This window comes from Narcine bancroftii, chromosome 2 (genome assembly GCF_036971445.1).
Source record: "Narcine bancroftii isolate sNarBan1 chromosome 2, sNarBan1.hap1, whole genome shotgun sequence".
Taxonomy (NCBI): Eukaryota; Metazoa; Chordata; class Chondrichthyes; order Torpediniformes; family Narcinidae; genus Narcine; species Narcine bancroftii.
The window spans coordinates 146,468,693-146,494,868 of NC_091470.1; the positions used below are offsets into that span (position 1 = coordinate 146,468,693).

General features: G+C 37.7%; 1 protein-coding gene across 5 annotated transcripts in view; it reads left to right on the forward strand.

Annotated features, from left to right (window-relative positions):
• Positions 1–26,176, forward strand: part of ube4b (ubiquitination factor E4B, UFD2 homolog (S. cerevisiae)) — a 69,821-nt gene that overhangs the window by 15,275 nt on the left and 28,370 nt on the right. For 3 of the 5 annotated variants that reach the window (XM_069918458.1, XM_069918459.1, XM_069918457.1), the window contains exons 3-14: positions 2,670–2,805; positions 3,484–3,571; positions 3,802–3,946; positions 5,100–5,328; positions 10,178–10,591; positions 15,615–15,740; positions 17,753–17,888; positions 19,679–19,779; positions 20,984–21,098; positions 22,181–22,264; positions 23,138–23,194; positions 25,615–25,731. In XM_069918458.1, coding sequence (XP_069774559.1) covers positions 2,670–2,805; positions 3,484–3,571; positions 3,802–3,946; positions 5,100–5,328; positions 10,178–10,591; positions 15,615–15,740; positions 17,753–17,888; positions 19,679–19,779; positions 20,984–21,098; positions 22,181–22,264; positions 23,138–23,194; positions 25,615–25,731 — 1,748 coding nt within the window. The remainder of the gene's footprint in view (positions 1–2,669; positions 2,806–3,483; positions 3,572–3,801; positions 3,947–5,099; positions 5,329–10,177; positions 10,592–15,614; positions 15,741–17,752; positions 17,889–19,678; positions 19,780–20,983; positions 21,099–22,180; positions 22,265–23,137; positions 23,195–25,614; positions 25,732–26,176) is intronic. The other 2 variants (XM_069918460.1, XM_069918461.1) reach the window with 2 other exon arrangements.

A 26,176-nucleotide genomic window follows, 5' to 3' on the forward strand; every position in this document is an offset into this window, starting at 1 on the left:
TAAACTACCACCAGACAATGATCCTTTGCAATTTCTACCACCTCCTACAACATGATCCCATCACTAGACACATCTTCCCCTCTTCACTTTCTGCAGGGACTGCTCCCTCTGGGACTCGTCCTTTCCCATTAATTGGCCCCTCGGTACCTACCTTTTGACTGCAGGAGATGTTTCACTCTTGACCACACCACATCCCTCACCACCATTTGGGGACGCAAACATTCCTTCCAAGTGAAGCAACACGTGAATCTGTAGGATCATTTACTTCATCCATTGGCCCTATTGTGGCCTCCTCAACATTGGATAGACTGATCGCAGACTGGGAGACTGCAACATTGGGGACCTCCCAGTGGCCAACCATTTCAATTCCATACCCCATTCCTGTACCGACATTGCTGTGGATGGCCTCGTGCACTGCCAAACTGAGAGTATTCAAAATTGGAGGAACAACAACTAATATTCCATCTGGACACTCTCCAACCAGATGACATTGACGTCAACTTCTCTGGTTTCCGTTAGACCCCTCCCCTGTCTCTTTCCCTATCCCTCTGTCTCCTCTCCTCCAACTCCCTTCCTTCTCTAGAGCTTTCCCCCTCTACTTTCACCTCATTTTTTTCTTTTTTTGCCCTCCCATTCATCCACATGACCACTTTTCCTGTTGGCTTGTGCTCCCCTCCCTGCCATCTTTACTCTCCTTCCCCCATGTGCCTGCGTGCTTTTTGCTCATACCTTGATGAAGAGTTCAGGCCTGAAACACTGGTTTCTGTAGACCTGCTGAAGTCCTCCAGCGCATTTGTGTATTGCACTGTAAAATATTGATTTGAGTTCAATTGAAAATAACATGCAATAAAGCATGGGGTGTTAAAGCAGCTGACCTTTTCTGCTTGGCAGTTGAGTTATTCTCTATGAATCACGCTGTGCTTTCCACAGAAACTTACAAAATGGGAGCAGGAGAAAGCCATTCAACCCTTCAAACCTGTTCTACCATACAATGTCAGCACCCGATTCTTGCTTTTTTTTATATCCCTTGCTCATTTGTCCATTCTCTTTTGAATATATTTAATAAATTGGCCTCAACACGTAGTGTGGCAGAGAGTTCCACAAGTTCAGCACTTGAAGTAAAGAAGCCTCCGCTTATCTCGGTCATAAATGTGTTGCCTCTTGTCGTTACACTGATACATGGTTCTGGGCTCCCCCAACACTGGGAACATTATTTCTGCATCTCACCTGTCTCATCCTGCCAGAACTTTGTAAATCTAAATGAGACCTTTCTTCGAATTCAAATCACTGTAACCCTAGTCAGTTCAGACTTACTTCATACATCAGTCTGGTGAACAGACACTGTACCTTCTCAATATCAAGAAAGTCCTTCCTCTGATGAGGAGACCAAAAATATCTGTGGCTCACCAAAGGCAGTAAGACCTCTGCTTGTGTATTCAAAGCCTCTCACATGCTGTGTGCTTTTTTTCCACTCCTTGCCATCCTGGGTTCCAACTTTCAATGACTGATCTCCAGGACACATGCGCCTTGTGGCATCTTTTCCTGATTTCTCTTCATTCAGATAATTGCCATCCTATTGTTTCCACCATAGTGAATAACCTCATATCGACATTATACAGTATTTGCCGTTCTACTAATCTGTTGAAATCATTCTGCAGCCTTTTGGAATCTTCCTCACAGCTTAGACTGCCACCCAGCTTGGTGTTTTCTGCAAACTTGCAAATATTGCATTCAATTATTTGTCAAGATCATCAATGCATATTGTAAATTGCTGCAATCCTTACACTGAACTTTGTGGTACCCCACCAATAACTGTTTGCTCATCAGCCTGCCAACCAGTTTTCTATCCATGTCACCACATCACCTCCCATGCCATGTTCTTTGCGCATCAATCTCTCACAATAAAATGAATAGAATAAAAGCCCCAGGTGTTTTTCTCCCTGTTAGCTAATTTTGTCAATGCCCCAGCCTGAATTTGGGGAATCTTGTTTATTGAAATGCCCAATGCTATTGTCTTGATTTAATTGCTTTGGTGCCTCTAGATACCTTGTTTTAGAGAAATGGAGATCCTTGGCACCAGGACATGGGTGCTGCAAAGGTTTTCTGATTGAAGCTTCAGCTGTGCTCTGAATTGTGGGTAAATCTCTCCACTGTATTTTGAACAATTTAAAATAATTTGTCATGGAATTACAGTAATTATCAGACTTTGATTTTAAATGTGAGCCTCCTTGATGGTCTTTATCTTATTTCAGTAATATCATGTCCTAGATTGGTACAACTGACTTAAGGATCATTCTGCTTATCTTGCTCTTAAATCTCCTCTCCTTCATTCTCAGCACGAGATTGAATTGAGGCTTCTTAGTTCTGTGATGTGTTCGATCTTGGGTAGATTCAGCAACTTCCATGCTCTCATGGCTGCATTTGGACTGCTTGTCAGAACGGATTTCATAAAAGTGGCACATTTAGCATAATTAGTTTGAATGGAGTTTAAATTTCAAATTCTGCTACAGATGAAGATGGCAGGATATGCTTAAACATTGCCACATTTCTTCAATGTTGAGGCATCCCACCAGAAGCTGAAAAGAAACACTTTTTTAAATGTTTAAAATCCTTGCTTCCCTCTTGCTCTCATTAGATTTGTGATGGAGTGTTATTTTTTTCTCCCCCAGGTGTGGCCCACAGAAGCCAGAGTAGTGAAGGGGTGAGCTCACTAAGCAGTTCTCCATCAAACAGCCTCGAAAATCAGTCTCAGAATCTTTCTCGATCACAGAGTATGGATATTGACAGTGTGTCCTGTGAAAAAAGGTACTCAATGTGTGCATGAGTTGCCAGTTTCGAGCTTTTAAGGAAACAATAAGCCTTGGCTGAGGAAAGTCTGTATTCCTAAAATGTATGTTGCAGAATTGTAATTCAAGAAATGAGTAATTTCACATTTTAATGCTCAATGTCCTTGTTATTGTTAGAACAATGGACCTGATTGGAATACTGAATAATAACAATTGCTGAATGCTACATACAGTTAATGGCATTTAGTCTTGTTTGAAATCTTGTGGTAATTTGAACCTGAAAATGTCATGTTAGATTAAATGGCTGTTATGAGGAGGGCCTGGATAGAGATAGTATAATTTTTGCTATTTAATTAGTTAAGTTGCTGAAACAAAATGGGGAATGCTCATTTACAGACAAGAACCAATGGGATTTTCTGCAAAAAATGCCAAATACATTAATTTGGGTTGTAAAATTAAACCTCCATGAGTGAAATGCTGCAGTTTATGCAGGCCCACAATGCAGTAACACTAAAATGACAGCATTGAGGTTAGAAAGATACTGACTCCTGATGAGCCAACGATGACTTATTTTGACTGATGTTTTATTCTGTTTATGTGTATCGATGTGTAACAATGTGATGTTTCGTTATTTAAGCAAAAAAACGTGGATTTTAAGGAAATGTTACAGGTTAACACTTTGTCTTACTTTAAACAGCATGTCCCAAGTGGATGTGGACTCTGGAATTGAAAATATGGAAGTAGATGAGGGTGATCGCAGGGAAAAAAGGAGCTTAACTGATAAGGTAAATCCACAGATGTGTGTAGATTTTGCCTGAGTTATTTAAAGTGTGTGATTGGTAAATCTTTGTTAACCAAAGGTACTGAAGATAACCAGGAAAAGATGGATAAATGAAGTTGGGTTACAATTCAACCGTAATCTCTCTGAATGAATGAATAATCTACTCCTGTCCCTGCATTCCTGTTGTGGATACCTGAAAATTGCAGAGAGTCAGTAATAACCTTGTGTTTTTAGGAACCGTCTTTGGGGTCAGATGTGTCAGAAGAGCAAGCACTTTCGCTTATCTGTAAAATTTTCCGAGTCTCTTGGAAGGAACATGACAGGGATGTGATTTTCCTGCCTGGCCTTGCCGCAGAATTTAAACAGAGTGCAAAAGAAGGTGAGAACTAATGGCAATAATAGATGGTCTCAGAGTTTATCCATGCCAATCTGTAGCTAAGATTCAAAGTTGTAAATGTCCTTGATTTAAAAAGAAATCGTTCAAGAAATTAACTGCATGTCAGGCAGTATCCTGTTTTAATGGAATAACTGTCAAGATTCATAATTCTGTCAGTCTTCCTCAGCATGTCCAGAATACATGTTCCCCCTCAAATGAATGTACTTATTTAGATTTGTGGGAATTCACAGAAAAGAGACTTGAAAAAGAATTACCAACTTGAAAAAAAATTGGAGAGCTGCAATTGGGTGGATGGTGCATGAGCTAGTTAGCCAGCTGAAAGTGCATGTTGGACTTGTTTTGGCATGATCACAGAATGGTGGTTAGAAATAGTTGAATGTTGTATGTTGAAGTATTCTTCCTCTTTGAAGGAGGAAGGGCTCGGGCCTGAAACAACAGATATCTGTGAGAGTTATCTACTGCATCTGTTGTGGCCTTCTCGATATCGGAAAGACTGGGCACAAATTGGGAGATCATTTTGCTGAGCACTTTCACTCTGCCTGCCATCAGTGACCGGAATTGGCCATCCAATTCAATTCCGCACCCTACTCCATGCACGTCTGTCCATGGCCTCGTGTACTGTCCCACCAAGGCCACCCATAAATTGGAGCAGCATCACTTAATATTTTGTCTGGACACTCTCTAACCGGATAGCTTTAATATTTCCCTCTAGTTTCTGCTTGGCTACTCCCTGTTCTCCCTCCCTTCCCTTTGTAGACTTCCCTCCAACTCTCCACCCCTTCCCTCTCCAACCCTACTCCTCCTCCCTCCCCTCCCCTGCTGGTGTGCTCTCCCTCCTTTATCCACCTATTATCTCCTGCCCACCACCCCCAACCATTTTATTTAGGCGCCTGCCCACATTTTGTCATGCCTTGATGAAGGGCTCAAACCTGAAACATTGGTTATGTATCTTTTTTGTTGCTGTATTAAGTGCACTGTTTGACCTGCTGAATCTCTCCAGCATTGTGTTTTTACTTCAACCATGGTGTCTGCAGACTTTTGAGCTTTACTTCCAGATATCTTCACCTTTTTGGACTCTGAGACCTCCTGAGTCCATCCAACTTTTCTGTTTTGTTAATATAATTTCTCCTTCTAGTTTTTTCAGACTGGAAGGACTTAATTGGCCAGATTCTGATGGAGGTTCTGATGCTGTCCACTCAAGTGCCAGAAGACAACCCATTTGCCAGTTTGACGGCCACTTCTCAACCTATTGCAGCTACTGCAAGGTCACTGGATAGGAGCTTGCCGCTTAACCCTTTGTCAAGTCAAGGAACAAGCCCAATGTTTTGTAGTCCTGGTTCTTTTGGTGCCAGTTCTTTATCAAGGTATGTTTAAAAGGAATCCATGTGTTTGTGTATTGACCTGGAAATAAAAGCCATGGAGGTACTATGTCACTTGAATATCTGTAGCAAAGTCAATTTCTTCATGGTAAATTTATAGTTTTTATACTTACCTGGGTTATTGTCATTATTACAAAACCATATTTTTAGTTTGGAAAAGGTTTTTTATTTTAATTTTTACTGATTTTCTTCCCCCCCCCCCCTACCCCTCTGGTACAATTTAGGACTTTTCAGGTTTTGCATTTTTGTCTCTAGTTTCTCTGACTGACCTTGTTTTGTAAGTATCCCAGAATTCAGTCATTATTACTGCTGCTGTATGAACTAGTGGTTGAATGTTTTCTCCAATTTGATTCTTCTGGATTTATGCACTCCAGTTTACTTGGAGATTGTTTTTTGGGACATGCTGTAATCATCCCAGTAGAATATTTGTGCCCATAGAATCTAATAATTAAAAGAAAGTACATACCTAATACATATATGGAGTAGAACTAAGCATTTTGGATGTGTTGGTTTATCAACATTATCATCCAACCAAATGAAGGTTGACTGATTAACTTTTGGAATGAATTAATCTTTGCCGATTCTCTTCCTGGGACAGCCAGTGGATTGTGCAATTGTTTGTTTTTTAAAAAAAGTTTCTACCTCAGTAGGAACTGCATCAGGCAATTGATAAGGTGTGGGATAGATGAGCAAACATTAAGATGCCTGTTTAGAAATTTTTTAAAAACTTAGCATATTTTAGATGTTGAGGATAGTTGGCTGATTTGTTGCCATGAGTGCTGGCCTTTTGACCATATACCATGTATTATGCAATGTGTACGAAAAGACAGTTTTGATATTTTTCATCTCGTAGCATCTTTAACGTATGTTACAGACCCAGAGGACCCCAAAACCCAGCAGCAATAGCAATTCACCAAGACAAATAATTACCTAAATAAAAGTCATTTTTAATTTTCTGTTAACAAAAAAAAAACAGGATCAAACTTTAACTTGTTACTATTATCTTAACCCCCATCTAATTCTAAGCGCATGTATATGTAATGTGTCTAAGTTCAGAAAAGTTCTTTGATTTACAGCCCAATCTCACTTCTCACTCCTCCAAGTTCACTGGTATCAGGCAATTCTTGTCCTGTGCACAGAATTTAACATTTATGAATTTTCACCAAGCTCTGGTGCTTACAGGTAATTGGTTACTGCTCAGCAAGGTTCCTGTTGGTTTCAGAGAGAGACTTGTTGCTCATTGGACACACACAAACTGATTCTGTTTGATCAGCCACTTCAGTGACGTGCCAAAGAAACCTGCCTCATCAGGGTTTTCCAAATGGTAACCTCTTCTTCTGAAGGTCACCACAGAGTTCCTCATGTTGCCCTTATTTCAGGTGAAACACTCGAGCCAGCCATTTCCTCTTGTATGGACCACAAAGGTTTTCAACATGCCGAACTCCAAACTCACAACCCATCTTCAAAATGGGGTTTCAGCAAGTTACCAGCTTGCCATGACTGCAGAAATCAGTGTTCTCTCTCAGAGAAGGCCTGCTTTCTCTCTCTCTCTCTCTCTCTCTCTCTCTCTCTCTCTCTCTCTCTCTCTCTCTCTCTCCACTTGCAAAACCACATGACCCTCATAGTCAAGTGAACGGCAACCAGACAGATGTGGCTCCGGACCCAAACCTAAGTCCGTTCATCTGTTGCTTTCAAAACAGTAATCCATTACTCCACAGCAGGTCCAATTAACATGTACTCATGAAGTCTCTATAGGCATTCTTCAAAGTCTCTGCAAAGACACTCGGAGTCCAAACCATCTGGCTTGAGTAAAGCTCTGGCATTTTAAATGAGATCTGTTTTGTGGTGTTGTTTGTGACCTACACAATCTGTCTCCTTCAAAACTATCTATGTACAATATAAAATATGATACTTGGAAGTATTTCTAAACTAAATTTGACACTTAAGCTATATTGATATTGGGTGAACTTTAAATTTGTTAACAAATTAGAAATGAAGCAATGTCTCAACGGAGGAAATGGGAATCCCAGAACTTGAGGTCTTGGCAGAAGATTGTGGTGGAAGAAAGTCATTGACAATAAAATGGAAGTAAAAACAAGTAGGAATAAAACACGAAAGTCAACAGACATTGATTGAAGTGAAAATATAATGGCGGAGAAACTCAGCAGGTCAAACAATGTACTTTATAGAGCAAAGATAAAGATACAGAACCAATGTTTGTGGCTTTGCCTTGATGAAGGGCTCAAGCCCAAAACGTTGGTTCTGTATCTTTACCTTTGCTTATAAAGTACATCGTTTGACCTGCTGAGTTTCTCCAACATGGTGATTTTGTTTAAAAGCAACCAGGGCTAAGATTTCAAAAACTTTTTGAAGTGATTTATTTAAGTACACATCACATTTTAAAGTGTATTATGTGTTATTTAAGTTTTTTAAAATATTTTTAAAAATTTCCATCCACGTAATGTATTTTTACAAAAGCAAAATTTGATTAGATTGAAGATTACAATAATTACATGATAATTTTACCCCCTTCCCTTACCCTCCCTCCCCTTCCACATACACTCCCTCCCACCAAAAAAAGTATAATAATAAAAATGAAAGAGGAAAAAATGTTATTCTGGATTGCATAAAGGTTAGGCTTACACATTGGAATCTTATAGTATTTGTACAGCAACTATTGAGAAGATTATTACATCATTTAAGAGGCCAAAGTATGTTTTTAGATCTCTAAACTTTGGATATACAGGCTCGAAATTTGTAAGGATATAGAATATTTATTTCTTAAATTACACTACAGCTTGATTATCCAAAATGGTTGGGACCGGGCCTATTTCAGATTAACATTTTTTTCAGAGAACTTGTCATTTTTTTTAAAAACAGCCCAGTCGCAACAGCAAATCACTTGTAACAGTGTTTATAAAACAGCAAACAACAAGGGAAGGCTTTTAAAGCATTAAAATAATGTTTAATTCTTACCAAAAAAATGCTGGCCACCGCCGATCACCAACACTTCCCCACTGAGGCCCACTCATGCTGGGAGCCCAAAGTCTGCTGCCGCCACCGGGAGTTCAGTTCAGCTCCAAAAAAATTTTGGATAAGTGAGGATTTCTGATTTGTTTTGAATATTGAGGATTCAAGGAATCCAATTTCATATAATTGGAGTTGTACTGAGTATGTAATTTTTTCCAAAGATATGCAATTTTGCATTTCTGTACTCCATCTTTCTATACTTAAATGTGCACCTGATTTCTAAGTCATTGAAATATACTTCCTTGCCACCGCTAACGCTATTTCAATTAATTTCACTTCATAAAATGATCATTTTAATTTGGGTCTTGTACCTTCTATGTTCCCCAATAAAAATATATCTGGATTTTGTGGAAAAACAATATTAGTAATCTATTCCAGAGCTTTCCAAAGTGCTGACATTAGAACATGACCAAGTAGAATGTTAAAAAAAGTTCGTATTTCTTCACCACATTTAGAACATTAATCTGATAATCTGATTTCATTTTATGCAATGTAAAATATAATTGATGTCAGTAATTGTATTGAACAAAACTGTATTCGTCATACAATCTGCCCATCTTTTCTCATCAATTGTAATATTTAAATCTAACTCCCTTTTTGATTCCCTGCTTGTAATACATTGCCGAAATAAATTTCTTAGTATAACCTCTCCTAATAAGAATTTCCAACTCACTACAAGCTGGACCTAATTTTTCCCGCAAGTATCCTCTCAATTGAAGATAAGAAAAGCTGTAAGATTATTTTGAATCAAAGGCGTCTTGGGTGATTTACTTTCTTTCATTCCAATTTAATTATTTACCTTATTCCAAATGGTAATCAAGTGTTTGAGCAAACGTGATTCTTTCATACTAGTTATTAACTTTGAATCCCATTTATATATAAATTCCTTTGCTAATTTCTCTATTTTATCCATCTCGATATTGATCTATGCTGGTTTTCCTGATTCTTCAAATAAAGAAGTAAGAAATCTCAATTGAGCCATCTGGTAATAATTCTTAAAGTTAGGAAATTGCAAACCTCCCAGTTCATATTTCCATATAAATCTTTCTATAGATACTCTTGGCATTTTACCTTTCCAAAGAAATTTTCTTAATTATTAGTTTTTAATTATAATTTGTATTTTAGAGTTTAATTCAGTGAATACAGACAATTGAAGATTAATTTTTTCTTCTTCTTGATTTGCAAAGTAATTTAAAAAGCTACGTTTAAAAAAAAAAAAATGCTCTTCTAATTTTGACCTCCCAAATTTCAGGTTATTGTATAATGTTTAACCATACTTGAGGGAGGTTTGAGATGAATTTGACCCATTGCTCGTCATGACTGCAGAGTCCTTGTTGCCTTAAATGAATAGAATTCAATTTTATGTTGACATTCTTTTCTCTTTGCCTGCTGCCATTTAATATTGAGGATTATTTAAACTAAATCAATGCTGGCTGTCAGCTATTTGCTTCAGCAAGGTGGGGAGGGTTTTGGAAGCAATCAATTTGTATTGATGGCTGTGATATCCATTATTGGTGGTATATAGTGTGATAAAGACAAGATAAAGCATTAGGTGTTGCACTGTTTTGTGGGATTAAGCTCAGTTTATGGAAGGTCAAGTAGAATCTGATTTCTCTGATGTAAGAACATTAATTATAAAAAATATTTACAAATATAAATGAGTTGATATGGTGACTGTGTATACGAAAGCTAATGTTCAAGAAAGCATAAATGTGAATATTCAATTTTAGCACTACAGCCTTGTTGACATTTTTTCATGCTGTTTCTTTGTTTCATTTCTTTCTCATTTGTCTTGATGTTCTAGTCTGTATGGATCCAGCCCAAGTTCTCGATTTCTTTCAGCCAGCCAATCCTCCACAACTGCTGGCAGTGCAAACCAGCAGCCTAAGTTCACGAGTCATGTTTCATTGACACCCAGTTCTTCACATCAGCGCACCATTGCTACTAGTCCATCCTTGACTCGAGTCTGTTCTTCAGGACAGCCATCTTCCACAATGAGCTGCCCGCCCTCATTCTCAACTTCTCCCGGGCTAAGAAATGTTGGTACCAATCCACTGCCAATCACATCTGTGACTTCTAGCCCACAAACTGTATCTAGTAGCCCTTCAATCCACATGAGTTCTCCAAGACAAAGATCCTCTATCATGGGCCCACCATTGTTTCCAGTTACTTCTGCAGCAACTTATCGCTCCTCTCCACTGAACCAGCCGCCTTCTAGGTATTGTGTTAAAATGTATTAAGTTTTACAGAAAAAAAACTTTTGTCTTAAGCCTTTAAAAATGATCAGGCATAGGAATATTTGTTCCAAAATGAGCTGTTCTAGCCAAAGCTAATGAGTACATTTGTTTTGGTATGAAAAGTTTACTTTTTGTTTCCTCAATTTTTTTGGGGGGGGGGGGGGGGGTGTTAAACTCAAAACTAAGATTCCAAACAATGAGAAGCTGGAAGAATTCAGCAGGTCAGTTTGCTCATGGGTGGAAATGGTTAGTCGGTGTTTTGCGTTAGGATCCTTTTTAGAAATTAATTTCGAATAACACCCCATGCCCCTTCGAAATACAGCCATTCCCTGATGTGCGTCTGGTTTCAATTCTAACCACCAGTCGGATCGCAAAATGACGGGTCGGATGTATATTAGCATGTAATCCCCATACTGTCAGATCCCACTGACCTGCGCTCTCCTGACAGCCCGCTATCAGTCCCCACACTGATCCTACTGCCCTGCAGTCTACTGACAGCCAGCTATCAGTCCCCCACTGTCCCACATCTCCTGTACTTGTACGGCATTCTTTTATCCTGAGAACTGAGAAGGATGCTGTGATGTACACAATGCCAGGATATTGTCTGATGGTCTGATGAGCACTGGTGGACGTACGACCAAGCGTAATTTTTATATTTACATAATTTAAAAAAATCATGCTGTATTTTTTTGGTCATAAGTAGGGGAGAGGTTGTAGTTTCACGATTTTTATCTCTTCAGTCCAGATCAGCCATGATCACGTACTTATGTTTACCTACTCCTGTCATTGTTTTTCTCTATCCTTTCCCCCCTCCACCCTTCTCAGTGATGTCTCCCCACCCCAGTGTCTCCATTTCTTCCACCTATCAAATACTCGATGACCTCTTTGCCCCTTGCTGTCTTTCTCTATTGAGATCACCCCTTCACACTTTAGTTTTCATGAAGGGTCCTGACCTGAAACACGAATCATTTCTAGCTGTGGATGCTGTCTGAGTAGAGCTCCTCCAGCTTTTTTCATTGTTTTAAAAAGCTTCCGGCATTGGTAGTTTTTTTTTTCTGCCCAAAAATGGAGTTTCCTTGTTTTGTGAGGTTTGCTACCTTAGGAAGGAGTAGCAAGCTTGGGAGGAAATGATTGCTAGTTCAATTCCTTATTGTTTTCAGTAGAAGTTAATGGTGGCATTGCACAATTTTGTACCAATTAAGCATGAAAATTATATCATTGCTTTGAGTACTCTCCATAATGTTAAAAAAAAATACTAAAGTGGGCATGAGGTGAAAAGTATTTTTAAGAATATGTCATAAATTTGGTTGTCGTCTCTATTCCAGCCATTCTCAATGGGGGGGGTCACAGCACGTTTAAGGAATGGGGCACAAATTGAAATCATAAAACATTTTTTACATAGTCAGTTGGAGAGTACAGAAAAAAACAATTAAATTTGGCTGTTTCACAGGGAAGGGGGCCGTTAAACTTTGAGCAGAATGTATGTGGGGGGAGGGTCATAGCCAAAAAAAGGTTGAGAATGGTTACTATTCAATTGAGAAGCAATTTTTTTAAACCATAAAAAAGTTGGATATGTGATAAGACAGGGTGTCAAGTGGATGATGGTGGGGTTAGTGTGAGAAATTTTAGGATAGATTTGCAGATAAATTTGGGGGGCATTTTATTTTGCTCAAAATTAAAGAAACGATGCAAAAATTAAAAGCAAAATTTAAAATTATGGCGAATACAAAATGCAGCATGAACTATTTTAGAAATCCTTTAGAGAATGGGAGAAAAAAGGGATTAAAAGAATAGAAAATTGTTTTTCAGGAAATAGATTATTATCCTTTGAACAAATGAAAGATAAATACAATATAACTCAAGATACAGTGCTGGCATATTACCAATTGAGATCCTATTTGAAGGATAAATTAGGAAGCAGTCTGAGTTTGCCAGAGGGAAGTAACTTTGAATATGTGATTACAGATACAATGATAATCAAAAGATTTATAACAAATATGTATATTAAACTGCAAGAAAAGGAGAATGAGGAAACAAATGGTAAAACTAAACAAAAATGGGAACAAGATTTAAATATAAAGATAAAAAAGGAAACATGGGAGAAGTTATGCTCTGGAACGATGAGAAATACAATAAATACGAGGTTACGTATGATACAATATAACTGGATACACAGGCTATACATTACACCTCAAAAGTTAAATAAATGGGACTCAACAGTATCTGATAGATGTTTTCGATGTAAAAAAAAAAAGAAATGGGAACAACAATTCATGCAATCTGGAGATGTGAGAAAGTAGAAAAATTTTGGGAAGATCTAAATCAGATATTAAATAAAATAACAGAAAACAATATACCAAAGAATCCAGAGATCTTCCTCCTAAGTAACATAAAAAACAAAGAATTTGGAATTGATTTGGAGGATGCACAAAAAAGATTTGTTAAGATAGCTCTAGCCGTAGCAAAAAAATGTATTATGTCAACCTGGAAATTGGAAGACAATTTGAAAATACAACAATGGTATATAGAAATGAATAAATGTATTCCATTAGAAAAAATAACATATAGTTTAAGAAATAATATTGAAATATTCGAACAAATATGGGAGCCTTACATTAAACACAATAGCGAAAACCTACTGGGGACAATCACTACCTAAGTTAACGGAAGGAAAAGGAAATGAAAAGAATGGACTCAGTGGAATTTCTGGTGTATTTTTATTGAATGACAACATTGTCTGACTGGTTTAATGTATCCTAGATTTTGTACCTTAAATAGACGGGAGGGGGGAGGTAGGGAGGGTGGGATGGGAGGAGGGGGGGGGGAGAAAATGGCACTGTATATGTGTGAAAAGGAAAAAGTGTGTATCATGGTTAATGTGATTTATGATGTGAAAAATAAAAAATTGAAAAAAAAAACTATTTTAGAAATGACAAGCAATACTGTGGCAAGTAGTTGGAATTTGTGCGACAATATTAAATACTGAAGCAGTAGTAAATTTCCAAAACTATTGTTCACATGGTTTGCAATCTTTCTAGTCAGTGTTAGAATTTCCAAGAGTAAAGACAACTATAGTCCAGATTACTTTGCTATACACCTGAAAATTGGTAATGAAATTAAAAACTCATTTGTAACAGATTATAAAAATGAGCCTAAGTTAAAAGGAAATCCTCCAGCTGAAGCAGGAAAATGACATTCCTGTTTGGTGGGGGGTAGGGGGAGGGGGGGGTGGAAGGATTCCTGTGGGAGGGTTGCTCTGGTTTCATGGATAGGAGCAAAACCTATTTTGGGAGGAGAAGCCCGAATTGTTTCTGCAGGGGTTTGCGTGACTCTGGAAATTTGAGACTTGACCATAAACTGTGAGCACAGCCTCAAACAGTTGTGTTGACCATGGATGCCAGCGTGCAGGAAAGGCAAAGATTTGGCTTGGTACAATTTTAATGGTGCTGAATCTGCAGAGTTCTGACTGAGGATACAGTCAAGGGAAGTTGGACTGATATTTTTTGTTTAGCTAAGTAATTTCATTGGCTGTGGGATTAAGAAATTAACAACAAGCTTTCATTATTTATAGTAATTAAAATAGAGCTTGTACCTTATTGATTTAACACTTCCAACTGATCAAATGGTTACTTTATTCAAATCTTTGAAAGGTAACTACATATTGCTGCTTTGGATGGAATCTCTGCTTGTACAATATATATTGTTGTTCTGTGGGAAGCAATCATTTGTTGAGGTCTTGTATTTGGAAAAATTCAGTTCATTGCTACTTTTTCTACTCCATTCTTCCATAGGATATAATGCTTGAGAGCTTACAAAAAATGTGATCTGGCTAGTCTTGTTGGATTAGTGCAGGGACAGTTTTATAATATCACCAGATTATCTGAAATTCAAGATGAGAACATCATGAGCATTAAATCTACTTTTTTTTTGGGGGGGAATCTTCTACATTTGGATTGATATCAGCTACAGGAGGATTAAAATGGAATTGAAATTTGCTGGCTGTTAGCAACTGGGCAGGAAAAATGCAGTTATTTCCTGTTGGGCAGGAGAAATGTGCATTTGGTTTAAAAACTGGGTTCAGTTTAAAATGTCTTCTTCGCCAGATCTGAGCAAGATAATTTTTCCTTTTTTCATGTGTATCAGAATGTAGGATGGCATTGTGGAGAGAAGTGGTATTTTGCATTTTGACACCTGTGAAGCATAATGAGGTAAGCTGAATGTGGAGAGTTTTGGGGTTAAACTCCATTTTAACTATGAACCTTGTGGCTCAGACATCCTCTGAATCATTAATGTGATTAAAAAAAAAACTTTTTAATCAGCTGTTGTCTTTCTGAATGAGATTCCCAGTTTGTGATGTGATCTTGATCCATTAGCTATTGAGCTGAGTTTTCTGCAGCAGATCTATTTTTTCAGTACTTTTCTTAACTTTGTTGCTTTTATCTTGAAACCTTTTCATTGTATGAACTGTGAAGAATGCTCACATGAGTTTGAGATTTTATTTTCTACATTTTTCCAGCATTTCAGTTTTTTAAAATTCAACTAACCTTAGTGGGATCCAATTGCCATGTTGCTTAGGATAAGATGTTATAGTGGATACTTTGGTCTCTCCTCAAGGCGGGTCCCTTAGAATTGGGAGGTAAAACTGAATTTCTCCAAATCTTTTCTCTTTTGAATTTTGGTAATTTTAAAAATAGTGTATTTAATCAATTATTACCGATAAAACTTTTAAATACAAATATGTATCAATTGAATTGCTCTATTTTATTATTTGAATTCTATTTGATAATTATGATTTCTTGACCAGAGAGTATTTCAAAGTCTAGATCAGGATCAGTTGGTAGTGAAAATCCACTTGTTAAATTGTGTTGGAGAAGTCCATTGTTTATGTGCATTTATTTACGTGCATAATAAGTAAAATGAGCCAGAGTAAACCAATTCATTAAAATGTCTTGTTTTGATTTAGTGTCCTTTTTATTCTAAACCTATTGATCTTCACTTTGGTAGTATACACAGCAATCCCTTTTCCCTTCTTCTCTTCGCTCTTTCTGATTTTCCGGAGGACAGCAGTGATGAGGAGGAAAATGAGGAGGAAGATGATGTTGATTTATCTAGTGTGCAGTTTGGTTCCAGGTATCAGTTGTTCAAGGCTGGCAGCTTTTATTACAATGGGCATGAGTTGATGCATTTGAAAGTGCAACTAATTGTGTGTGATTTCTGCAACTGATATCTTTTTAATGATCTAATCTCCTTTGCACTCCTCACTTCACATTCACTTTTCATTTTGCTACTCTGTCGTTGCCCAGGGCTGCTTTTAGAACAAAAAAAAAACACTGGACCAGGAAATAACCAGGGAATGATGTTTGTAACAGTCCAATCGAGTAACAATAAAATTCCTTTAGCCCGATCAAAAGCCTTAGACCACGTGTATTCTCTACAAGTTCCTAATGGACTACAGCTTGTTGTCTTTTTTTGAAAAGGTTAACTGCTTGCTGGTGTTACAATCCTGTGACTCGTCATTTGTGGTGCCTTTCATTGGTGCCATAATCTAATGTGTATTTTTTCTCCAAAAATATTTGTCCTATCTAAATAGATGGGAGCATTACATGTTGACTCAAATCTGCACACAAACTTTTAAGAGGTAATCTTTTAAATTGGCAGTTCCATCTGAAATGGGCCAGTATTTCCAGATTGAATACTAATAATGTTTTGTAAGTCCGCAAATTAATTGTAAGCATCTTGACTTTCCAAAAGTTTTAAACCCAAAAGTCTTAAAGTTGAATCTTATGGCAGCTGTACTCTGCATTGACATTAGTTTATGAAATTTTCTTGCTAATGCATTGAATTTCCCAATTTCAAGTTGAGTGGAAATATTGCCATGAAAAGGAGAAATCAGAATATTTGACTTCTGTTTTGAGTGGTGTGTGCCTGTAATTTTTTTAGTGGATGTTTGCAATACAATTTTTAATCTAAATCTTGGTTTATTACTTTCCAGTTTTGAAGGTAGTGAATAAAAGGAGCTTTAATGAGCCAAGACTTATGCAAGTAACAACTTGAGATGTAAACTAGTCTCTGTGCAGCATAGAAATAAGCGATTTGTTATTTGCAGTGCACAGTCTTGAACCTGAACTTAATCAGCTTTGCACACTATAAATCAACTTTTTCTGGTGTAAGAATTTTGCATGCAGCAAGTTTGAGCTATTTTACATATGCATGAATTTATAATGCAACATTGGGGACAGATCTGTTATAGTTGACTAGTTTGGACAGCTTGTATATTGAAAGTTTGATTTGAAGTTGGGATAAATTTTCTGCCCAACTTTAAATGAGTGAGATATCTCCTTAATTTGTAAACTAAATGGCTTCATATCCAAAATTTGTTTTAACAGTCTGAACTTCCTCTAAACAAGTGTTATATTTGTTGGTCAAAACATAATTATACCATTATAGTTGACCAAACACCTGTTTTGAGTGGTGTGCCTGTGGCTACATGCTGTAAAAAGTTGTGCCTTTATTACAATTGCACATTAACTAACTTGATTTTGACAATACTCTAAAATAAATCATGGATTGGATTACTTAATTCTCACCAGTGCATTAAGGATATTTCTTTGAAACCAGCAATTTGATGAGTTGAGCAGCAGTTTTTTTTCATAGAACCACATGTGTTTAGCTTTTTCTCCAGTTTTCTTTTTTATTGACTGCTACCCTTTCTCGATGAAACTGCTTTCATTCTATGTACTCCAGCATAGGAAGTGTGAACTAACCTAAAGGGTTGGGAACACATTTCTTCTCTTGTATCCAAGTGAAAATGGAATATTTTTTACTAAGCAGGCTTCAATTGTCTGACTTGATTACCTTTCTGAAAAGGAGTGTCTGCTTTGCATCTGGAGAGGCCTTTTTTTCTATTCAGAACTGAGATTTGGACCCTAATGCTAAAAATGTTGGTAATGGCATGTATGATACATTTTGGATTTTTTTCAAGGTCCAAAATAGAAACGCTACGATGATTCTAAATTTAACACGATCAATTCCACATATCTGCATTTTGTTTGCAATACATGGAATGCTCTCACTGACCATAACTTTTGAGCGGACAATTTTGTAATATTTGGATTCTTATGTGCTTCCATATTCCTTCTCAGTGTGGGTACAACTGGTATTTGTTCAGAGTCCGGCAGTGATCATTTCACAATTGAAGCTTGTAAGGAGACAGAGATGTTGAACTACCTCATTGAGTGCTTTGACAGAGTTGGAATCGAAGAGCGGAAAGCTCCAAAGGTAAACACTTTGTAAATAAATAAATAAATAGATAGATAGATAGAAAAATGAGTTTAAAAAAATGTTTCTTTAAATCAGCCCAGATAATGTCAGAAAAAGTCTGGTATTTGAAACTATTTAAGTTCTGTCTTGATCATTAAGAATATGTGGAGCCTGAAGCAAATAAGTTATCTGGTTTGTTGTTCCTTTCACAGATGAGATGGGATCCATCTGATTCCAAGCTATCTATTTAATCTCAAGGTTATTCTGTGCCAACTCTGGAGCCTTTTTTTGTCTTCTCTTGCATACCAGACTCTACTCCAGAGACAAATTTTCTTATAATGCATCATCCCACCCCAAAAAGTAAAATCACACAAATGCTCTGTGTCCATGAAATATGTTGGCATTTTTGTGTCTAATTGCTAATTATGTTCTCAACTGAAAATTTAGAGGAGCCATTATATGAGGCTCTAGTTTGCTTTAAACAGGAGTTCTTGCTTCTATCTTATAGGGAATATGAATGAATCTTGTAGGAGTGAAATCAATAAAGCTGCAAAATTGACAGAGACCTAGTTCTTGTGTTGCTAGAATTTAGCTATACCAAATTGGAAAGAAGGAGAGAAAGAATTGAGCATATGGAATAGCTGATGGTAGAAATGTTGATTGCAACTGAAGCATCAATTTGGGGGGGGGGATTTTTAAAAAATCTTTTTGTATGCAAGTTCAAATGGCAAAGCAGTTTTGCATCTTAAACAAGCATGTTTTTGGTTTCCCAAGTGGCTGTCATGCTGATGGGATTCCATTCATTGTCAACTAGTTTAACTGAAATTTAAAGGGTCTTCAAATCACCTGTCAATTTCAGTTAGTTTCTTTGAGTTGCTTCTTTTATTAACTAACTGCAGAGGAGGTGGTTGATCCTTTGACTTATTTAAAGACATTGGTAAAAAGTCAGAATGCAGATTGAGCCACATTTTGGAAAGGATTTGCAGGTACTTGCAGATTGAGTGGCCAAAGATCTCGTGCTGTTGTTCTGTATTTCTATGCTCTGTGCCAATGCTGTCATTTTATTGCAGGTTTACACATGTGCTGTAAAAATGTCAGATTTTGGTTAGTACGATGCAAATACAGAGCCTGCCACCTGGGTTAGAATCCGGCACTCTAATAAGGAGTTGGTACTTTCTGTGGGTTTCCTCCCTCCCTTCAAAACATATTGGGGGGGGGGGGTTATAGGTTAATTGGAGTATTTGGGTGACACAGACTCCTGGGCCGGAGGGCCGGTTACTCTGCTATAATGTTTAAATTTAAAATCTAGTGGATGGTAGTTTTTGTATTTGATTGCCCAGAGTGATTACATTTAAATGTGACAATGATACTTTGCAAGGCTTTTCAATGAACCCATGATGGCAGCTGATATTTGGATCACTGGAACACTGTAAGTGACTTCAAAGGGCAACTGCTAGCTAAAAATACATTTCAAATCTGTAAACATGTTGACAGCATTCCAGTTTAACTCTGCTTGACTTTTGGTCAGTTGCACAATCTAATGTGTGGTGGACATCATGCTTATTTAATTTTTATCCCTTTGCAATATCACTATGTCTGAGACTTTGCCTGCTTGTGTCCTGATGGAATAAATGAAGTAAATCATAAAACACAATTTTTCAAATGATTTTTCATCAGTTTTTATGGGAGAGTATTGAACATTTGAAAGTGATTTATTTTTCCCAGCATAATCTTTTGGAATTTTTTACACTTGAATAAATGAATGTAGAATGTTTAGATGTAACCCAACATTTCTTGAATGTTTTCAGATGTACAATCAACCATCTGTCAGTCAGCTGCTCAGCAACATCCGATCCCAGTGTATTTCCCATGCTGCCCTTGTGCTGCAGGGAGCCCTCACACAGCCAAGGTTGGTTTCTTGATCAAATTATAAATGACCTTCAGCTATTAGTTGCCATGGTAAATTGAATCAAGGGACTGAGTGTGTGAATCTTCACAATCTGGGGGCACAATTCACGGGGGTTGCATTGTAATTTTGTTGTTGGTCTTGTAAATCGGAGCAGGAATGAATGATGCAGAGAGACGAGTTCAAATCCTCATGACTTTGAATTTACATTTAATTTGTGCGGTAGAGCTGAGAGTGGGAAGAGTGGCCGTCAAGTTATTGAACTGAGACAAAAAACCCAAATGCCTAATCAATTGATTAATTGCTGGGTGGGTGGGATGGAAGAAATAGGAGTGGAATATGTCGTTTCCAGCTTCCATGTCACTTTGGACCTGGAGTTGACACTTTTTAGGTCTTTGAAGTAGCCATTGTTAAAGAGATATTGAGAATAAATGGGCCTTCAGGACATCTATGAAAGAAAATTCAAAAATTCGTCCAATCATCTCTATTGATCTTATTATTTTGAGCCACGATTGATTTTCTTTCTCATGGAGGTTGCTCAATTGAATGATTCCATTTGCGTAGCTGATGGGTAACACCAATCTGAGACTCTTTTCTTCTACTGTTTCTTCTAAATCTTCCTCATGCTCTTCTATTTAATGTTGAAATTGTCAACATACTGATATTTACTCAGTACATTGGAAGCCTACATTTTCCATCTTGAAGGTTAGCAATCGACTAGGATACTCCTGGATTAGTGCATATCATTTTGGACTCATTTACAAGGAAATTCTATCATTGAAAGGCATTCGAAGAGATTCATTAAATTGTGGAGGAAAGGGGTTGCCTCATGGCAAAAAAATTTACATCTGAAATTTTAATTCCAATTAAAGGGGTGTTTTTGGGGGAAATGTACAATATTTTGTGGGCATGCTTCTCATTAATAAAAAGGCATAAACACTTAAAACTCAGGTATGTTGGAATTTCTTAGAATTCCAGCCAGGTTGTAAAATATAGCCTGTATCATGGCGTGTTTTTGATTTTAAGTTGTCAGGAGCATTTTAATAGTTATGGAATTTTGGGGGAAAGCCTCTGAAAATTTCTTGATTCAAGTGAACCTCAATGGATCTTTGAACATTCTTAAGCAACACTTCAAATTTGAAGTGTTATCTTGGAATTGAAATTTTACAAAAACAAATGAGGCAAAAAATGGACTTGTATTCTACAGGTCATTGTTGCAGCAGTCATTACTAGTGCCCTACATGTTGTGTCGCAATCTTCCTTATGGCTTCATTCAAGAGCTTGTTCGAATGACTCATCAGGACCAAGAGGTATTCAAACAGGTGAGTGAAGTATTCCTGGATTCAGCCATCCATATTGTATGAAAAATGTTGGACCTGTTTCACTCTTTTCTCTTGATCAGAAGAATGTGGTGGATTCAAAATTCTGCTCAGACTTGTTGAAATTAGATCTTGTGCTTTTTTTTTGATCAGGGCTGACAATGCTTATTAAACGAAGGCTTATTTGTGGATGAATGTAGTAAGTTCTGTGACATTGTTCAAATATAGAACTGAGGAGACAGGAAACAGGCAGTTTGCAGTTAACACTTTAGTCATCGCCTTTTGGATATCTGTATTGAAATAAGCTTTGCATTATTAAAAGTTTTCAATTTGCTTTTGATATATTGTAAGAATTTCCCTCATTTAAGAATTAAAGAAATAGGACATAGAACTTTTGTTTGATTTCTTTTATAGAAAATCCTGACTGCTCTTGATCAAGTTGTTCCTTCCCCAAAAGATTGAGTTGTCCAACTGTTTCAGTTAAGCAACCTACGTGTAGTGAATGGTGATTGTGGAGCATCTCATTCACAGATCATTTCAGACAAAGAAATTACACTTTTAAAGCTCCAACCTCCACCACTTTGACATTCTAAATCGTTTGGTCATTTTGTTTCTGTGTTGAATTTTCAATCTGCCTCTGACAAGCTTAATTTTTTTTGGTGCAAGATTTTAATTTCCAAACTTGAAGTTTTAAAAATCATGCCAATTTTGAGGTATCTGCTAATTCACACAGGCGGGATAGTGAAAATGATGACATCACAAATCTGGGATGTGATTGGATTTGTGATGAGAAGCAGGAGTAATTGACTGTCCATTGATTTAGGCAATTCTTTAAATGCAATTCTGGGTGATGGAAATTCGTGAATGGATATTGGAAAAAAGCACAAGTAGCTTTGGATTCTGTCGGGGCAATCAGAATGTTCTTTTGTCGAACCAAATCACTTCCCTGCAATATCATCTGATTTTTCCACCATATCCTCTACTCCATTCTTGAGCATGGATTAAAAATTTGACTCTATGAATTTGGATTGGTTATGATGTTTGACTGTTATTTTGAATTTGATATTTTATTTTCTGTTGAACAGATCTTTATTCCAATTATACAAGGCCTGGCATCAGCAGTGAAAGAATGTTCCTTGGATGGTGATAACTTCAAGTATCCACTTGTGGTGAGAAACGTTTTGGGGATTGGGGGTGAAGGAGGAACACAGCACGGATCCTGTTCCTTTGATACTTGTCCAAATTTTCAGGAGGAGGCCAGTTTGTTGGAGTCCATTCTGAGTTATTTTGTGATTCATTTGTAACAAATGCCAGTTTTGTTTGTTCTGCTTGGCTTCTGTTATCCTGCGACGTAAACATTCCAGATTCAAAGAAGTCCCGCAGAATTCTTCAACAGATACTTAATTCTCATGCACAATTATTCTGGGTCTTTAAATAACTAAAGAAAAAAAATCTGTACTTGTATTATTGTATCTATTGCCCAAAAAGATATTGGGGAATTGTTTTTGAAATCTGATATTGTGTATGTACACAGGATATCGTATCTTATGTAGAAATATTTAAATTTCCTGTCTGTTCTGTTTTTGTCTGAGACCTTGATAACCATCAGTTAACAGCAAATTTCTTTGCGAAAATCATTAAATGTAAGGATTCTGCTTCGATCCCTAAATTGTAAAGTTTTTCATTTGTGTTGATGAGTGTGGCGGAGATGGAGGCTGGTTTATTTACAACACAAGACTTTCGGATTTGGGAAGACCTTTAACATTTCGGCATATTTTATTACCTTTGAGGAAAGGAATTTGGAATATGTTCAACTTTGTGGGGGGAGGAGGAAAAGACCTGAAATTGGCTGGACATGGATGCCAGAGTGTATGATTGGTTAAATATGTTGTGGGTATCTCGTGCTTCTAAAATAAAACTAGAGCAAAATAGAACATTTAGGAATAATGGTGAGCAATTTTAATGACCAAATTAATTTTCACGTCTTTCTAAGCTTGTTTGTCAGTGCTCTGATCTTCATTTACAAGTTCCTTTCCCTTTAGGCATTACAAGAACTATGTGAAATTAAGTTTGGGAAAACTCATCCTGTGTGCACTTTGGTAAGTTTTATTTCACTTGTTAAACTAAATGTGATTGAACATAATGCACCCTTCAGCCCACTTTTTCGGTGCTGAACATGATGTCAACTTGAACCAATCTCATCTGCTGACACACAGTCTCTCCTTTCACTTTTCATGTGCCTGTCTTCACACTTCTTCCCTTGACAGTGGGCATTGAGCACCAACAACTTGGTGTTTTAAAATATCTCCTGTAAACTTTCCACCTGCCATCTTAAACTTGTACCTTTTATATATAAAAAAAAAACACTACTGTATCCTTTCTAAGATGCTCATTATGTTATTAGGTTGATCTTCAGCTTCTGCTCTAGAGAAAGCAGTCTAACTTTGTCCACCACCTTCTTGTAGCTAATACTCTAATTCAGGCAACATCCTGATGAACCTGCCCAAAGCCAGAATATCGTTCCTGTAATGCAGAAACAATCAGGTTTATTGTCTTGAAAATGTCACAATTTGTTTTGCAGCAGCAAGTATTTTTCATTACAGGTGCAAAATTATTGTAAATTCTCTAAATACAAGATGCTAAAAATAATTAAAAAATGCACAAAAGAGAGAAAAAGTGAGGTTCATTGTCCATTCAGAAATCTGATGGCAGAAGTGAAGAAGCTGTTTTTATAAATTGAATGTGCATCTTCATGCTTTTATACTTTGACGGTAGAATGAAATCACAATAGAAAAATGGCATGGCCTGGGTGGTGAGGGTCCTTGAGACACTTCCTCTTGAAGATGTCCTTAATGGAGTGAAGGGTGATGGCACTGGCCGAGTTTACAACCTTCTGAGGACTTTTCCTGACCTGTGCATTGGCATCTCTATACCAGACAGTGGTGCAACCAGTCAGAATGCTCTCCACAGTTCACCTGTAGAAGTGACTTCCCTATTTTTAGGATCAATATCCAAACTAATGAAGGCAGGTATGCTGTGTGCTGCTCTTACCACCCTATCTGCTGATATTGCCACTTTTTGGAGCTCCAAGATGCCTCTGCGCATCAATGATCCTTGGAGTTCTGCCATTTTGCTCTTGTATTTGACCTCCCAAAAATGCACTGTAACACTTGTGTCGTGTTCGGAATAGGTTGGATGGCTTCAAAGAGAATTAAGGCTGGATATGTGTTATCAACAATCTTTACACACAGGTCTTTATTTGCACACGAGGGAACTCAAAAGGGCACACACTCACAGACTAACCTAGAATAATACACAAAAAAACTACACATTGGATGCAAATAAATCTCTGCTAAACATTGACAACTCCCAACTGGGAATGCAAGGGTTAAACACATCCACCCACAGGCACCGCACACTAATGAACAGTAAATTAATTAATTATCACGAATGAACCTAGTTTCCAGTTCCACCACGGCTCGGGATCTGGGGCGGGCCTATCGCAGTCAGCTCTCTGGTGCACGACTGTCAACAGCAGGCCTATACTTCAGTGATGGTCTCAAGGCAGCATCAAAAGAGAGAACAATACGTGCTGGCCTTTTTCAATGTAGGGCCCATCTATGTGACCTGCAAGGACCAATCACGCGTTAGCCTCACCTGTGGGCAGATCTAACCATTGATTGGCACCTGGGAACCAATTACAAGTCAGCTGCAAGGGTCAAGCACACGTCAACTTCAGGTGGGCAGATCTAACCCTTGATTGGCTGGTGAGGTGACTTCCGATTTGATTCCAGGAGGAAAGACGGTGGCCCTCGGCAATCCATATTCTGATCAGGCTCCAGGTGGAGAGATCACATGATCCTCAAGTCCACACAACAACTTGACTGCATTGAACTCCACTTGCCATCTCCCTGCTCATATTTCTATCTGATCATAACTGCTGTACACTTTGACAATCTCATTAACCACAACTGTCCATTTTTGTGTCATCTGCAAACTTGTTCATCAGATGACTTGCATTTTCTGTAAATCATGCGTCACAGAAGTCCCAGCATGATCCCTGCAGGACACCACTGGTCATAGACCTCCATTGTTCTTTGATCAGACTCTGGATGCACTTGTGTGAAGAATAATAGGTACTTGAGAAGATGCCATTTTCAGTCAGTGTCTGTGGAGCAATTGAACATTTGCTCTTGAAGTTGAGTTTAAGTTTGTCGCATTGTACTTGGTGCAATGAGAAGGGTTCTTTTGCAAGTATCTGACAGGTCTGCTTTGACATTCATACACCCATATAAAGTAGAGCAAGTCTAACATTACAGGATTATAGTGAGGGAGGAAAAAAGACCAATTAGGACAAAGCAACAGCAGTATGAGAACACGATTGGTTCATCAGGAACTTGATGGCTGTCGAGAAGAAACTGTCCAAAGAGTAGTTTGGTGGGAAGAGTACCTCGTTTCTCAGTGGAAAATGCTTCGCAGTAAATCCACTCTGTAACTATGCATTCTTTTGCTATTACAGGTGATATCATTGCCTTTGTTCTTGCCTGATCCTTTGAGTCAAGGCACAGGCAGAGAATTGCAAAGACTTTCATTCCTTGGTGCTTGCTTCAGCCTGTCTGTATTTGCTGAGGATGATGTAAGTTGTACAGAATGTTCAATTTTCTGTCTTTAATTTCAGCAGACCATTCTGGCAATCATAAGTTAATCTGAGAGGAACTGGCATATTTAAATTTAGACATACTGCATGGTAACAGGCCATTTTGGCCCACAAACTTGTGCTGCCCAATTGACCAACAATCCCTGGTATGTTTTGGACAATGGGAGGAAACCAGAGTGCCTGGAGGAAACCCACACAAACACTGAGAACTTGCATACTCCTTACAGATAGCACGTGTTTCAAATCCTAGTCTCAATCGCTGGCACTGTAACAATTGCGCTAACTCCCATGCTGCCCTTTTAATTGCAGAATAGCTTGTATCCGGTAGAAAATCTGTATCTGGTGAAAGTCCCAGAGGGGACTTGCACCAGTATCCTTGCCAGTTCATTTTCTTCATAATCGGTTGAAAAAAAAAGCTGCAAGT